We start from the raw sequence: 15,893 nt of genomic DNA on the forward strand, positions 1-15,893 counted from the left end.
TTAAAATCCAGCCCTGGGGAAGAGATTCCTCCCTCCCCAAAGTGCAAAAACCTTGGATTAAAAAGAATTTATAGAGTGTTGTGGGTATTTCAGGTGACACCACCCTCTCCAGCAAGAAAAGCAGCAAAGAGGACATTATTATTATAATTATTTTTAATATGATTTTTAATATGATTTTGAGTATGATTTTTAATATGAGTTTAATATGATTTTTAATATGATTTTTAATATGATTTTTAATATGATTTTAATACGATTCAACTTTTAATATTATTTTAAATTATTTTTTAATAATTATTTTTAATATAATTATTTTTTAACATTTAAAGCAGGCTGTAAAAGAAAAAAAAAGATGGGAAACAAGCAGAATAGGAGTTTTTATGCCTACCTCCTTTGGGAGGAGGTATTTGTACCTCCCAATTCCATGAGCAGGATGGGATCTGTAGTGCCTCTGGCAACTCAGGAATCCATTCCCTGCAAATCCAAGCAGAGCCAAGAAATTTCCTTCACTTAAAAACCCCCAAAATCACACAGGGAGGGTGGAAGGGAATGATTTGTCCTTTTTTTTTTTTTTTTTTTTTTTTGAGGGAAGGTCTGGGCTGCTCTCTGCCCCATGCAGACATCCCAGGAACAGCTCAGAGCTGGCAACAAAGAAGTTAAAATAAGTTAAACAAGTTAAACAAAAAAGTTAAATCTAAAAAATAAGTTAAAAGTGATTTATTTCCCAGGTGAGTTACACAAAATCCCAACATTTTTTAGGTTGGAAGAGACCTCCATGCTCCAACTTGTGACCAAAACCAGAATTTAATTACTAAATTAATGTCCTTAAGGACCAGGTTTTTAAATACCCTTTTAATAGTCCCAGGGATAGGGACTCCACCATCTCAAATAATAATTAAAAATTAAATAATTAAATAAAAAAAAAAAATTGAATAATTTAAAAATTTTTTAAAAATTTTAAAAATTAAATAATTAAAAAAAAAAAAAGCCATGAGTCAGGATCAGAGGATGGTGATGAAATGTTCCATCTGTCCCCTCTGACACAGAATATTCAAATATTCATGTGCTGGAAGCCAAATCAAAGTGGTTTTATTTCTTTTCCTTTCTCCAGGGTGAAGTGAAACCCTCAAGAACCCCCCTGTGCTCAAACAGAGCTCAGAAACAGCAAAAAAAAAAAAAAAAAAAAAAAGCATCCCAAAGTTTTCAGCCTCTAAGTTGCTCTTTGCCTCCCCCCCCAACTCCAATCCTGCTTTAAATTCTGACAGCAAACTCCAGCAGCTCAAAAAAAAGTGAAATGGGAGCTGCTGGGGGGGTCTGAGCCAGGTCCTGGGCATGAACACAGCAAAGAACACTCCAAAAAGAGGGAAAAAAGGAAAGAGGGTTGGGAATAAAGGGAGGGAAGTGGAAGAGATTGTTTAACCAGCCCCCAAAATGGCTAAAAATTAAAATAAAGAAGGGAGACACAAATGCTGTGATATTTATTTTGGAGTAAATCTCCCAGGGGGTGATCAGAGGCCTCACCTGCAGCACACAGAAGATTTTCTCTGGGTGTTGCTAAGCTGGAGGAAACAAAAGAAGAGATAAATCACCAATGGTCTTGAAGGAAGGAGATCCCCAGGTCCCCCAAATCCTCTCAGCAAGGAGATTTCCTCCCCCCCCCACAGCCCTCCCGGCTCCCAGACATCAGCTGGAAGTCACCTGGCCATTAAAAAACTGATTTTGCCTGGTAAAAAGTGACTTTTTTTTTGTCACACCAAACTCTGTGTGTTTTCTGAGCAGAAGGCACTGAGTGGTTTCCATAGGGAAGGCCCAGCTCAGATTGCTCCCAGGTTTTTTTATGCTGTTTTTAATGCCCTGTGCTGGGTTTTTTTGTTTTTTTTTTTTTTTTTTTTTACCTGGGTTTGGTTTCAGAGCACTGACCTGCTGAGCACCAGGGCCTTCTTCAGCACTGCTCCTCTCTTCAAGCTCAGCACCTGCCAGGAGCAAAATGCAAAGAGAATGGCACTGAATGACTGAATGGCTGGTCCTGTCTGACCAACCTGAGCTGCTTTATCATCAGGGGGCTGCCTGGGGATGAGGGGAAGGCTGTGGATGTGCTCTGCCTGGACTTCAGCAAGGCCTTTGGCACCGTCTCCCAGAGGATTCTCCTGAAAAAGCTGTCAGGCCACAGCTTGGCCAGGGGCATCTGTGCTGGGTTAGGAACTGGCTGGAGGGCCGGGCCCAGAGAGTGGAGCTGAACGGGGCTGCATCAAAATGGCGGCCGTGGTGTCCCCCAGGGATCAGTGTTGGGCCCAGTGCTGTTTAATATCTTTAGTGAGGATTTAGATGAGGGGATTGAGTCCATCAGCAGCAAATTCCCAGGTGACCCCAAGCTGGGGGGAGTGTGGATCAGCTGGAAGGCAGGAGGGCTCTGCAGAGGGACCTGGAGAGACTGGAGAGTTGGGCTGATCCCAAGGGGATGAGGTTCAAGACAAGAAGCCCATGGGGAGCTCCAGGCTGGGCAGAGAGTGGCAGAAAGGGAGCTGGGATTGCCAGGAAGCTGAAGAGGAGGCAGCAGTGTGCCCAGGTGGCCAAGAAGGCCAATGGCATCCTGGGCTGGCTGAGGAAGAGCGTGGCCAGCAGGTCCAGGGAAGGGATTCTGCCCCTGTGCTCAGCTCTGGGGAGGCCAGAGCTTGAGTCCTGTGTCCAGTTCTGGGCCCCTGAGCTCAGGAAGGAGCTTGAGGTGCTGGAGCAGGTCCAAAGGAGGCAACTGGGCTGGTGAAGGGATCCAGCAGAAATGGTGTGAGGAAGGGCTGAGGGAGCTGGGGGTGTTGAGGCTGGAGAAGAGGAGGCTCAGGGGAGACCTCATCACTCTCTCCAAGTCCCTGAAAGGAGGTTGGAGCCAGGGGGGGGTTGGGCTCTTTTCCCAGGCAACTCTCAGCAAGACAAGAGGCCATGGTCTCAAGTTGTGCCAGGGGAGGTTTAGGTTGGACATTAGAAAGAATTTCTTGATGGAGAGGGGGATCAGGCATTGGAATGGGCTGCCCAGGGAAGGGGTGGATTCTCCATCCCTGGAGATATTTAAAAAGAGCCTGGATGTGGCACTCAGTGCCATGGTCTGGTGACTGCAGTGGTAGTTAATCAAGGGTTGGACTCGATGATCTCTGAGGTCCCTTCCAACCCAGCCTATTCTATGATTCTATGATTCTATGAATTTCTGGGAATTTTCACCAGCACTTCCCTGGCTGCAGCCATCAGGACAATTAATGGGCCATTAATGAATGTGTCAGTAATTAACAGAGGAATAACCCCTCCCAACAGCTCCACTGCCTGGAATGTCACCTCAGCACAGGGGAAAAGGATGAAGGAGGGAGGAAGAGGATGGCTCTGGTGGGGTTCTCTGCTCTTGTGAGATTTCAAATCAAATATTGGAGCCAGTTGTGGTGTCCCCAAGGACAAAGATTTGTTGGGATGAGTCCAGAGGAGGCCACAAAGATGATCCAGGGGCTGCCATGAGTTGAGGCTGAGGGAGCTGGGATTGTTCAGCCTGGAGGAGAATCCAGGGGGAGCTTAGAGCTGCCCCCCAATCCCTGAAGGAACCTCCAGGAAGGATGGAGAGGGAATTTTCCTAAGATTTTCCCGTGATAGGACAAGGGGAAATGGATTTAAACTGAAGGAGAAGAGGTTCAGATTGGCTCTTAGGAAGAAATTCCTCAGGTGGTGAGACTCTGGGACAGATTTCCCAGAGAAGTTGTGGATGTCCCCTCCCTGGAGGTGTTCAGGACCAGGCTGGATGAAGCTTGGAGCATCCTTGAGGTGTCCCTGGGCATGGCAGAGAGGTTGGAGCAGAGGAGCTCTGAGGTCCCTTCCACCCTCAGCCATTTTGTGACTCTGTGATCTTTAAAATCAGCTTAAAAACTGAGGGCACCTGGAAAACGGCTCCAGTTTGGGATCTGAGTGTGGCTCCAGCTGATCCACACTCCCCCCAGCTTGGGGTCACCTGGGAATTTGCTGCTGATGGACTCAATCCCCTCATCTCAATCCTCACTAAAGATATTAAACAGCACTGGGCCCAACACTGATCCCTGGGGGACACCACGGCCGCCATTTTGATGCAGCCCCGTTCAGCACCACTCTCTGGGCCCGGCCCTCCAGCCAGTTCCTAACCCAGCACAGATGCCCCTGGCCAAGCTGTGGCCTGACAGCTTTTTCAGGAGAATCCTCTGGGAGACGGTGCCAAAGGCCTTGCCTTTTCTGCTGGGCAGTTTTTGGGGTTGTTGTCACCAAAAGTGCAGGACCCGGCACTTGGAATGTTGAACCTCATCCCCTTGGGATCAGCCCAACTCTCCAGTCTGTCCAGGTCCCTCTGCAGAGCCCTCCTGCCTTCCAGCTGATCCACACTCCCCCCAGCTTGGGGTCACCTGGGAATTTGCTGCTGATGGACTCAATCCCCTCATCTAAATCATCAATGAAGATATTAAACAGAGTGTCCCCCCCATATTCCAGGGCCTGAGCTGTGTGTCCCCTCCCACGGTACCAGAACCAGGGCTGTGTCCTCCCCCCCGGTACCAGAGCCGGACCCATTCCCCTTCCTCTTCCCCCGATCCCGGATCCGCCCCGTCTATCCCCACGCCCCCTCCCCTCTCTCCCCCGGCCCGGCACCAGCCCCGGTACCACCAGAACCGATCTGGGCCCAGCGGTACCTTCGGCAGCGCCGCGCTCATCACTACGCCCGGGACGGAACCGCGTCCGTCACTCAAAGCGTTCCCCCCCGGCACCACAACCTCCTTTTCCTCAGTTCCGCCCTCCGCGGGAGGCACCCGAACGCAGCCACGCACACAGTTTGCGGTTCTCCCCGCCCCCGGTGGTCCCAGGGGCCCGTTCTCCCGCAGAAAACAGGGGGTACGGCCCTAGTCGGGGGGGGGGACACACACCGCGTCCCTTCTGCTCCCCGGAACAGCAGCGACGCGGCAGCGCGGAGGCCCCGAGTGTGTGTGCGCAGCGCTATGCGATAGCCCCGCCCTCCTCCCCAGGTCCTCGCACGCTGATTGGCTCTCGGCCACGTCAATCATGCCGCCATCTTGAGTGTGGCTTGCCCGACGCGGCGGCCATTTTGAGTGCGGCCGCCATGTCAGAGCGGGGCGGGAATGGGGATGGAGGGAGGGATGGGAAGGGATGAGTTCCCTTCCCGAGGCCTCTTCCAACTCCTTTGGACGCCGTTGGATGGTGGGGGGGAGGCGAGGGGGCGGCGGGGGCTCGGCAGGGGCCCTGCTCCCCCCTGAGGGAAGCGAACTGGGAGGTGTGAGGGAGCTGAGGGGGCAGAGCTAGGGGCTGAGGGGTGGGATCGGGTTGGGCCCTGCCACGGGGCACGGAGACAGAAATGGGGTTTGGTTGGATGGTTTGTGTGGATTGTTTCGTTTGTTTTATTTGTTTGGTTGGTTTTGCAGTAGCAGAGGTGGGGTTGGACCTTACCCTGCAGTCGACTGAGGGGGAATGGTCCCGGGTCAGTGGTGTCCATGCTGACAGGGCTTGAAAATGAAGCAGTGTGAGAGAGGTGGAGAAAAAGAGGCTCCCAGGTGAGCTCAGAGCAACCTTCCAATATCTGAAGGGGCTCCAAGAAAGCTGGGGGAGGGCTTTGGACACGGGGGGGTAGGGAGAGGAGAAGGGAAATGGGTTAAAACTTGGAGAGAAGGGGAGACTGAGGTTGGAGATGGGGGAGAAATTCTGGAATTTGAGGGTGGGTGGGGAGAGCCTGGAACAGGTTGAGAGAGTTGGGGGTGTTGAGGCTGGAGAAGGAGGAGAAGAGTGAGGAGAAGAAGGAGAAGAAGGAGAAGAAGAAGGAGGAGGAGAAGGAGAAGATGAAGGAGATGGAACAAGAAGAAGAAGGAGGAGAAGAAGAAGAAGGAGAAGAAGAAGAAGAAGGAGAAGGGAGAAGAAGAAGAAGGAGGAGAAGATGAAGAAGGAGAGGAGAAGGGAGAAGAAGGAGAAGATGAAGAAGGAGAAGATGATGAAGATGGTTCTGGGGAGCCCTTGGAGCAGCTTCCAGTGCCTGAAGGGGCTCCAGGAAAGCTGAGGAGGGACTTTGGACAAGGGCCTGGAGGGATGGGATGAGGGGGAAGGGTTTCCAGCTGCAAGAGAGGAGATGGGAGGGAGAAATTGTTTGGGGTGAGGGTGCTGAGCCCCTGTCCCAGGGTGCCCAAGGAAGCTGTGGCTGCCCCATCCCTGGCAGTGCCTCAGCCCAGGTTGGATGGGGCTTGGAGCAACCTGGGCTGTGGTATTTCCCTACATTTTAAGAGGGAAGGCTGCAGGGAGCATGGAGTGACAGGGATTCCCTGCATGTGTTTCCCAGGTGGCAGAGGAGGTGGGCAGGGGGGTTCTGGCAGCCCAGGGTGTGAGAGATTGGCACTGCTTGGTCCTTTGTCCCCAAACCTGGGATTTTGGAGTTGGATTGGGAAAAGCCATTCCCTTGCAACCTGCTCCTTCCTCTCTCTTCCACCCTTTTCTTCACCAGCACAAACCTTCCTTTCTCCAGGACTTTTCTCCACTCCCTTGTCTCGTAGTTTAACCCAAATTTCCCTTTTCTTGGGAGCTGTCAGGGCTCCTGAGGGACTTTTCCTCTCCTCTTCCTCTGCTTGCACTGAAACCTCTGCTGCAGACCCAACTTTCTGCATTTGGTTCCTGCTCCACCCTGCCAGGCCCTGTCCTGCATTCCACATGGAATCCCAGAAGGTTACGGGTTGGAAGGGACCTTGGGAGATCATGGAGTCCAACCCCAAAAGCTCATGGAGTCCAACTAAGAAGTTCATTGAGCCCAATCCCAAAAAGTCACCAATTCCAACCCCAAAAGCTCATCAAGTCCAGTCCCAATATTGAGTCCAACCCCAAAAGCTCATGGAGTCCAGCCCCAAAATTTCATTGACTCCAACCCCAAAGGCTCGTGGAATCCAACCCCAAAACCTCTTCGATTCCAACCCCAAAAGCTCATTGAGCCCAACCCCAAAAGATTATTGAGTCCAAGCTCCAAAGGTCATGGAGTCCAACCCCAAAAGCTCATGGACTCCAGCCCCAAAAGATTATTGATTTCAACCCCAAAATATCATGGAATCCAACCCCAAAAGATTATTGAGCTCAACCTCAAAAGCTCATTGAGTCCAATCCCAAGAGCTCACTGAGCCCAACCCCAAGAGATTATTGATTCCAGCCCCAAAAGATCAAGTGCTACCCCAAAGCTCATCAAGTCCAACCCCAAAAGATAATTGAGTCCAATCCCAAAAGCTCATCAAGTCCAGCCCCAATATTGAGTCCAAGCCCCCAAAATTATTGAATCCAACCCCAAAAGCTCATGGAGTCCAAGTTAAAAGTTCATTGAGCTCAATCACAAAAGATTATTGAGTCCAACCCCAAAAACTCACCAATTCCAACCCCAAAAGCTCATGGAGTCCAACCCCAAAAGATCATCAAGTGCTACCCCAAAGCTCATCAAGTCCAACCCCAAAAGATTATTGAGTCCAATCCCAAAAGCTCATACAGTCCAACCCCAAAAAATTATTGAACCCAAGCCCCAAAAATTAGAGGTTGGATTACAAAAGCTCACTGAGTCCAACCCCAAAAGCTCATGGAGTCCAACCCCAAAAACTCATTGACTCCAACCCCAAAAGATTATCAAGTTCAACCCCAAAAACTCAGTAAGTCCAACCCCAAAAACTCGTTGAGTCCAACCCCAAAAGATCACTGAGTCCAATCCCAAAAGATCATCAAGTCCAGCCCCAATATTGAGTCCAGCCCCAGAAGATTATTGATTCCAACCCCAAAATATCATGGAGTCCAACCCCAAAAGCTCATTGAGCTCAACCCCAAAAGCTCATAGAGTCTAATCCCAGTGAGTCCAATCCCAAAAGATCATTGAGCCCAACCCCAAGAGATCATTGATTCCAACCCCAAAAGGTCATCAAGTGCTACCCCAAAGCTCATCAAGTCCAACCCCAAAAGATTACTGAGTCCAATCCCAAAAGCTCATCAAGTCCAGCCCCAATATTGATTCCAACCCCAAAAACTCATTGATTCCAACCCCCAAAAATTATTGAGTCCACCCCCAAAAGCTCATTGATTCCAACCCCAAAACCTCTTTGATTCCAATCCCAAAAGCTCATTGAGCCCAACCCCAGAAGCTTATTGAGTCCAACCCCAAAATATCACGGAGCCCCACCCCAAAAGCTCATGGACTCCAACCCCAAAAGATTATTGAGTCCAATCCCAAAAGCTCATCAAATCCAGCCCCAATATTGAGCCCAACCCCAAAAGCTGACTGATTCCCCAGTTTGTGATTCCCTGGAGCTCCTGGCACATCCCTGGGGTGCAGGGAGGGGCAGAGGGGGGTGCAGAGGATGAGGATTCCCATGGGAAGGGCTCCAGCAGCAGGGATCTCCTCCCCCTTTGTCCTCTCCCAGCTCTGAGCTGTGGTGTCACAGCCCTCCCTGGACACCCTGATGTCCCATCCAGATCCAGTGATTTTCCTTTGATACCTCAGGCAAGGAATTCCATGGAAGTTTCAGCTGGATTAAGACCATTCCAAGAGGAGTGGGCTTCACCTTGATGAATTTTAGAGCCAATCCTCACCCCCACCCCTTGTTCCATGATCCCAAACACCCCATGGGGTTGGGCTCCAGCCCTGTCCTGGTTTGGGGCAGGATAAAGGGAATTTGCCAGACAGAGAGGGACAGAAAGGGAGCTGGGATTGGCAGGAAGCTGAAGAGGAGGCAGCAGTGTGCCCAGGTGGCCAAGAAGGCCAATGGCATCCTGGGCTGGCTGAGGAAGAGCGTGGCCAGCAGGTCCAGGGAAGGGATTCTGCCCCTGTGCTCAGCTCTGGGGAGGCCAGAGCTTGAGTCCTGTGTCCAGTTCTGGGCCCCTGAGCTCAGGAAGGAGCTTGAGGTGCTGGAGCAGGTCCAAAGGAGGCAACTGGGCTGGGGAAGGGATCCAGCAGAAATGCTGTGAGGAAGGGCTGAGGGAGCTGGGGGTGTTGAGGCTGGAGAAGAGGAGGCTCAGGGGAGACCTCATCACTCTCTCCAAGTCCCTGAAAGGAGGTTGGAGCCAGGGGGGGGTTGGGCTCTTCTTACAAGAGGCCATGGGCTTAATTAGGTTGGATATTAGGAAAAAATTCCTTACAGGGAGGGTGATCAGACATTGGGATGGGCTGCCCAGGGAGGGGGTGGATTCTTCATCCCTGGAGGTTTTTAAGAAGGGGCTGAAGGTGGCACTGAGTGCTCTGGGGTGGTTGTGGATTAAAGGCTGGAGCTGATGCTCTCAGAGGTCATTTCCAAGCTGGATAATTCTGGGATTCTGTCTCCCAGAATTTTCCCTGGGGAGGAAGGGAAATCACTCTCTCCAAGTCCCTGAAAGGAGGTTGGAGCCAGGGGGGGTTGGGCTCTTTTCCCAGGCAACTCTCAGCAAGACAAGAGGCCATGGTCTCAAGTTGTGCCAGGGGAGGTTTAGGTTGGACATAGAAAGAATTTCTTGCTGGAGAGGGGGATCAGGCATTGGAATGGGCTGCCCAGGGAAGGGGTGGATTCTCCATCCCTGGAGCTATTTCAAAAGAGCCTGGATGTGGCACTGAGTGCCATGGGCTGGGAACCACGGGGGGAGTGGATCAAGGGTTGGACTTGAGGAGCTCTGAGCTCCCTTCCAACCCAGACAATTCTAGGATTCTAATTTTCTGCCTTGTCCTTTTGCTTCCAGCTGAGTCTCTTGTAAGCAGCTGCACTGCTGAAATGAACAGCAAGTTTCTCAGGCAGTGGCTGCTGCTGGGACTGATCCCACTCCATGGTTACAGTTCCAGCTGGAGCCTGGGGTGCAGAACCAGGGACACTGCTCAGCTCTGAGGAACATTTTGCCCTCCAGAAGGAGAAAAGGAGTCAAGAGGTCCCACCTGGAACCCTCCTTTGGGGAGCAAGGGACAAGATAAATGACCAAAATTGAGCAAAGAGAGGATTCCATCCCATCCACCTCATCCTCAGGATAAATTGGAGGGATCCCCAGGCTCAAACCCCTTCCTGCTTCCCCTTCTTCCCCTCTCCCTCTTTGCTTGGGCATCCTGGGAGGATCCCATCCCTTCCTCTGCCTGTGCTCCTGATCCATCCCAGCCTGAATCTGTGTGTTCCTGCCTCCAGCTCCCAACTGCTGCTGAGCCCAGGATTCCAGCCTGGATTTTCCCAGGGCTGCCCTGCAGCCTGGGTGGTGACCTGAGAGTTCTTGGGGGAAAGGGGGGAGGAACCTGGGATCCATTTTCCTGTCTATTTGTATAGATGGAGTCATTTTTCCTATTTCTCATCCCTGTTTCCTTCAAGCTGTGTAGTTCAGTTCCCAACCCATCAGTCTCTCTCCCTTATTCTCTCTCCTTCCTTTATCAGGGAGCAGCTGTTAATTGGTTTAATTGCCAGGCAGTGTTAAACCCTGACACCCCCCTAATTCCCTCTGCCCTTCCTGGGGTCCCAACTTTCAGCAACATTGCCCCTGCTCAAACCTGGGGTGCAGCAGGAACAGGGAGCAGGAATCCCCCTCCCATCACCATCATTATCCTGGTGGAAAAGAAATCCATCCCTTGGTTGCAGAGTTTCCCCAAATGGAAACATTTTCAGGCCAAAAGGATCTGCTCAATCCTGGAATTCGGGCATTGCAGCTGATTTACAGAATCCCTCCTGGTTCCATGAATCCTGCTTTCTCATAAAGCTCTTGATTTCTCCTAAAGCTCTCATCCTGCTCTTGATTTTCCTGGGATACAAAGACAGGGATGCTCTTGGCAGCTCCTGAGCACCTTCTCTGGTGGAAACAGGGACTTTCTTTCCAATCTGAGCTTCAGCTCCCAGCCACCACTCCTTGCTGGGCCTTTCTTTGACTAATGAATCATTTCACCTATTTATATTTATATTTATATTTATATTTATATTTATATTTATATTTATATTTATATTTATATTTATATTTATATTTATATCTACATTTATATCTATATATCTACATTTATATCTGTATATCTCTATTTATATCTATCTCTATGTCTATCTCTATCTCTATCTATATATATATATATCTATATATCTATATATCTTTATATTTATATTACTCCTATCACCATACTGATAAACATTCTTTGGAACCTCTTTCCCTGGTGCCTTTTTGGGACATTTAGAGAACCAAAGGTGCTGCTTCCCCCACTTCAGCTGCAGAAACCTAAACCACTCCTTTTCTGTGCTGCACTAAAAAAAAAAATAAAAATACACCAAACCAACAACCAGGGAGCTCTTCCTCCTTCTTGAGGTCTCCCCAGGGCTTCTTGGAGGGATTATTTCATCCTTCCTCTTCTCCTTTGCTGCAGATTTCTCTCCCCATAATGCAGGGGAAGTGCCCCAGAGCAGGTGGAGGTGCTCAAGGGGTTTGCTACCAGAGGAGCAACACTGAGGGAAGCTGAGAGCCTGAAACTCTCCCATTTTTTTCCCATAAAAATCACAGAAGGGTTTGGGTGGGAAGGGACCTTTAAAATTCATCTCAACCAACTCACAGCCCCCTCCAGCCTGGCTTGGGGGGGTTGCCAGGAATCAGACATCAACCACAGCTTGGACAACCTGGGCCAGGGTCTCTCCACCCTCACTATCAAACATTTTTTGCCTCCATCTCCTCTGAATCTCCTCTTTTTTAATTTACAACCCTCACCCCTTGTCCTGTCAGTGCAGACCCTGCTAAAATAATTGTCCCAATGTTTCTTGTAGGCTCCTTCAGGCACTGGAAGCTGCTCCAAGGTCTCCCTGGAGCCTTCTCTTCTCCAGGCTGAACACCCCCAACTCTCTCCCCCTGCCTCCAGAGCTGCTCCAGCCCTCCCAGCATTCCATGACCTCCTCCAGTCCCAACCCCTGGATGTGCAGGGACCCCTCCCACAGCCCAGGTTGCTCCAAGCCCCATCCAACCTGGGCTGAGACACTGCCAGGGATGGGGCAGCCACAGCTTCCTTGGGCACCCTGGGACAGGGGCTCAGCACCCTCAAATTCAACAATTTCTTCCTAAAATCTCACCTAAATCTCCCTTTTTTCAGTTTAAAGCCATTGGTCTCATCCCATCCCTCCAGGCCCTTGTCCAAAGTCCCTCCCCAGCTTTCCTGGATCCCTTCAGCCACTGGAAGCTGCTCCAAGCACTCCCTGGATCCTTCTCTTCTCCAGGCTGAACACCCCCAACTCTCTCCCCCTGGCTCCAGAGCTGCTCCAACCCTCCCAGCATCTCCATGACCTCCTCTGGACTCACTCCAACACCTCCATCTCCTTCTGCTGTTGGAAACCCCAGAACTGGACCCAGCACCCCAGGGGGGAGCAGAGGGGAAGAAAGAAAGCCCCTTGCTTTAGGTCCCTCATCCAGAGGGATCAGGACTGGAGGGAATGCTGGCAGGATCAGCAAAGCTGCCCTGGCCACAGCTCCTGCCTCCCAGGAGGATTCTGCAATGGCTCTGGGCACAAGTCTGACATTTCCAGGAGGATCAGACTCCAGGAGAAAATTGTCCTTTGAGTTCAGTCTGCCCCAAAACATCTCTGGATGTGTCCAAGGAAATCTGAGAGAAGAATCAGTTTGTGTCTGGTTTCTAGTCCAGATTTTTTCAACTCTGCTGTTGCTACAGGAGATGCACAGGAAAAAAAAAAAAAAAAAAAAAAAAAGTCATCTCCTTGAAACTACATTCCCAGTCTTGTTTATAAATCCAAGTCAGTGCCATCCAGGGCAGTCAAACTTTGGAGAACTTGAGGGTTTATTCCCTCTCTCTCTGAAAAAAAACCTTTCCAAAACCTGGCAGGTGAGGATTGGTTCCTATTTCAGTTTTGAAGCTCTCAGCCTTACTGACACCTGGAGACAGACACACACTTGGCTTTAACCCCAGCTGGACACTGCTGATGGTTTTGTCTCTGTGACAGAGTCTGCAGAGTCAGTCAGTGAGATCTGGTTTTTAAAGGAGTGTTTTCTTTTAATAACTTTTAAATTAAAAGTTTTCATTTTATTCCTAACCTTGCACTAGAAATTTTCCCAGTCCAGCTCCTACCATCCAGTATTTCAGTTTTCTGCACACCTGGAGAGAAAGAATGACCACAGAATTTTCTGGACCAGACCTTTTAAAGGATCATTTTTTCCAACACCCCTGCCATGGGCAGGGACAACTCCCACAAGATGTTGGATAGTACCAACATTGTTGGATTTCATCCCAAAAATCTCAGGTCAGGCTTCTACCCCCCAAGAGAAGCTGCTCTTAAAGCTGAGGGGAAGAAAAAAAGCTCAGAGGTGTCATTTCTGTCACTGGAAAAGCTGCAAGCAGACATGGAAAAATCCTTTATTCCTTTGGGACAGGTCTTATGGTCTCACCTCACCAGAAGATTCCTCCTTCCACCTCAACAGCTGAGCTGACTCCCTCTTTTTTTTTTCTTTTTTAAGTTTCTCTTCTCCAGGTTGCTCAGATTTTCCCCCCACCCTTTTAAAGAAGCACAAGTTGAGTTATTCTGAGTCCTGAACTCAACTTTGCTGATCCAGATCATCTCCTGATCCCTCTGGAAGGCTTCTGGGGAATTGGGAGGCAGGAAAGGTGGGAAATACTGTCCTTGCAAGTGGCTTTTGAGCCTTTTTCTGCACTCCAGGCTGGAGGGGAAGGATGCAGGGAGGGAGCAGAAAATCATTTTATTCCTAACCTTGCACTAGAAATTTTTCCAGTCCAACTCCTACCATCCAGTATTTCAGTTTTCTGCAGACATTTAAAGAAAGAATCACAGAATTTTCTGCACCAGACCTTTTAAAGAGCTTTTGTGATAAAAAAGTCAGAGCTTTTGTGTTAAAAATAATCATTACTAAAGGTCAGGACTTCTCCCTGGCAGACAGAATTTTACAGAATCACAGAAAGTTTGGGGTTGGAAGGGACCTTGAAAAATCATCCAGTCCAACCCCCTGCCAGATCAGGGTCACCTCGTGTCCCACATCCAGGTGGGCTTTGAATCTCTCCAGAGAAGGAGACTCCACCTCCCTGGGCAACCTGTGAGGAACAGGGATGCTTTTTCCCTGTGTCTGTGCTGACCTGTAAAAAAAGGATGAGAAATATTTTTAAAATGATGTTGGAATTTTTTTCAGTCAGGTCTCTGCCAGGCTGGATTCCTTTTCCATGTGGTGTAGGAGAGCAGCCACAGCACAAAGGGGAAGCATTCCCAAATGCCAGGTGAATGTCAGCTCCTGCTCAGATCCTTATTAAAACTATTGAAATTTAATCACCTTATTAAAGACACTTTTTTTTTTTTTTTTCACTTTTTTCACTCTCAGTTCAAGGCAAGGAAAAAAAAACGAAAAAAACAGGTGTTTGGAGAAGGAGTTGATCACATCAAGGGAGCACAAATAAAATGATCAAAAACCAGAAAGTGGAGATTGTTCCATTTTCCAAAAGTCACCTCATTCTGCACCCAGCTTGTGGGTGCTGGCAGGGGTGAGATTTGTGTCCAAAATCAAGATCCACAAAGTGTGAAGGCTCAGTGAGCATTTCCATTCACCAGGAAGAGATGGAGCACAAAAAACAAACAAAAAAAGACATTCCTGGCTGAGGGTGAGCCACCTGCAAGCAAATCCCTGCCCAGAACCTCTGCCCCCTTTGGCTTCATGGACCATTTACAAATCCAGGACAGCAGGACACGTGGAGATGGAAATATTTTAATTTCAACCCAGGATCTTTCTGAAAGAGGAGGCAGAGCTGGGGAGTGGTGTCCTCTTAGCAGATGCAGTGCTGACATGGAGCCCTCAGGTCCTGGAGAGGAAGGTGCTGAGATGCAGAGGAGAAGAAAATTTGCTGGAAGTGGAAATAGAATCCTAGAATTTTTTTTTTTTTGAGGGAAAAGACCTTTAAGATCACTGAGTCCAACCATTAACCCAGTAATGCCAAGGCCACCACTAAACCAGGGCCCTCAGCAACACATTTAGAGAGATGAAACAAAAAGGTGATGAATAAAAAAGGTGTCAGAACAAGTAGTGAGAAGAAGTTGCCCAGTGGCAGCACACGGGGCAGTGGTCACAAACTGGGAGAGAGAGGTTCAACCCAAACATCAGGAGGAATTCCTTCACTTCGAGTGCAGCAGAGCCCTGGCCCAGGCTGCCCAGAGAGGTTCTGGAGTCTCCATCCTGGGCTGGCTGAGGAAGAGCGTGGCCAGCAGGTCCAGGGAAGGGATTCTGCCCCTGTGCTCAGCTCTGGGGAGGCCAGAGCTTGAGTCCTGTGTCCAGTTCTGGGCCCCTGAGCTCAGGAAGGAGCTTGAGGTGCTGGAGCAGGTCCAAAGGAGGCAACTGGGCTGGTGAAGGGATCCAGCAGAAATGCTGTGAGGAAGGGCTGAGGGAGCTGGGGGTGTTGAGGCTGGAGAAGAGGAGGCTCAGGGGAGACCTCATCACTCTCTCCAAGTCCCTGAAAGGAGGTTGGAGCCAGGGGGGGGTTGGGCTCTTTTCCCAGGCAACTCTCAGCAAGACAAGAGGCCATGGTCTCAAGTTGTGCCAGGGGAGGTTTAGGTTGGACATGAGAAAGAATTTCTTGATGGAGAGGGGGATCAGGCATTGGAATGGGCTGCCCAGGGAAGGGGTGGATTCTCCATCCCTGGAGATATTTCCAAAGAGCCTGGATGTGGCACTGAGTGCCATGGGCTGGGAACCACGGGGGGAGTGGATCAAGGGTTGGACTTGAGGAGCTCTGAGCTCCCTTCCAACCCAGACAATTCTAGGATTCTATGATCTCTGCAGACATTCCCAACCCACCTGGATGCCATCCTGTGCATCCTGCTCTGGGTGATCCTGCCTTGGAAGGGGGGTTGGAACCCAGTGATCTCCAGAGGTTCCTTCCAACTCCTGACAATCTGTGAAACTGATTCCATGATGGGAGGAAT

The 15,893-nt window shown here is 49.9% G+C and overlaps 2 protein-coding genes across 2 annotated transcripts in view; both read right to left on the reverse strand.

The window, feature by feature from the left end:
* MRPL48 (mitochondrial ribosomal protein L48) overlaps positions 1-4,948 on the reverse strand; it is a 13,939-nt gene extending 8,991 nt beyond the window's left edge. The window contains exons 1-4 of the mRNA XM_071759062.1: positions 4,683-4,948; positions 1,921-1,973; positions 1,522-1,559; positions 389-474 (exon numbers count right to left, since the gene is read on the reverse strand). Of these exons, the coding sequence (XP_071615163.1) occupies positions 389-474; positions 1,522-1,559; positions 1,921-1,973; positions 4,683-4,703 (198 nt within the window). The 5' untranslated portion in view covers positions 4,704-4,948. The remainder of the gene's footprint in view (positions 1-388; positions 475-1,521; positions 1,560-1,920; positions 1,974-4,682) is intronic.
* PLEKHB1 (pleckstrin homology domain containing B1) overlaps positions 1-15,893 on the reverse strand; it is a 168,070-nt gene that overhangs the window by 53,862 nt on the left and 98,315 nt on the right. The gene's annotated exons all lie outside the window — the stretch shown is intronic.

The sequence above is a fragment of the Heliangelus exortis genome, chromosome 1 (genome assembly GCF_036169615.1).
Source record: "Heliangelus exortis chromosome 1, bHelExo1.hap1, whole genome shotgun sequence".
Classification (NCBI taxonomy): Eukaryota; Metazoa; Chordata; class Aves; order Apodiformes; family Trochilidae; genus Heliangelus; species Heliangelus exortis.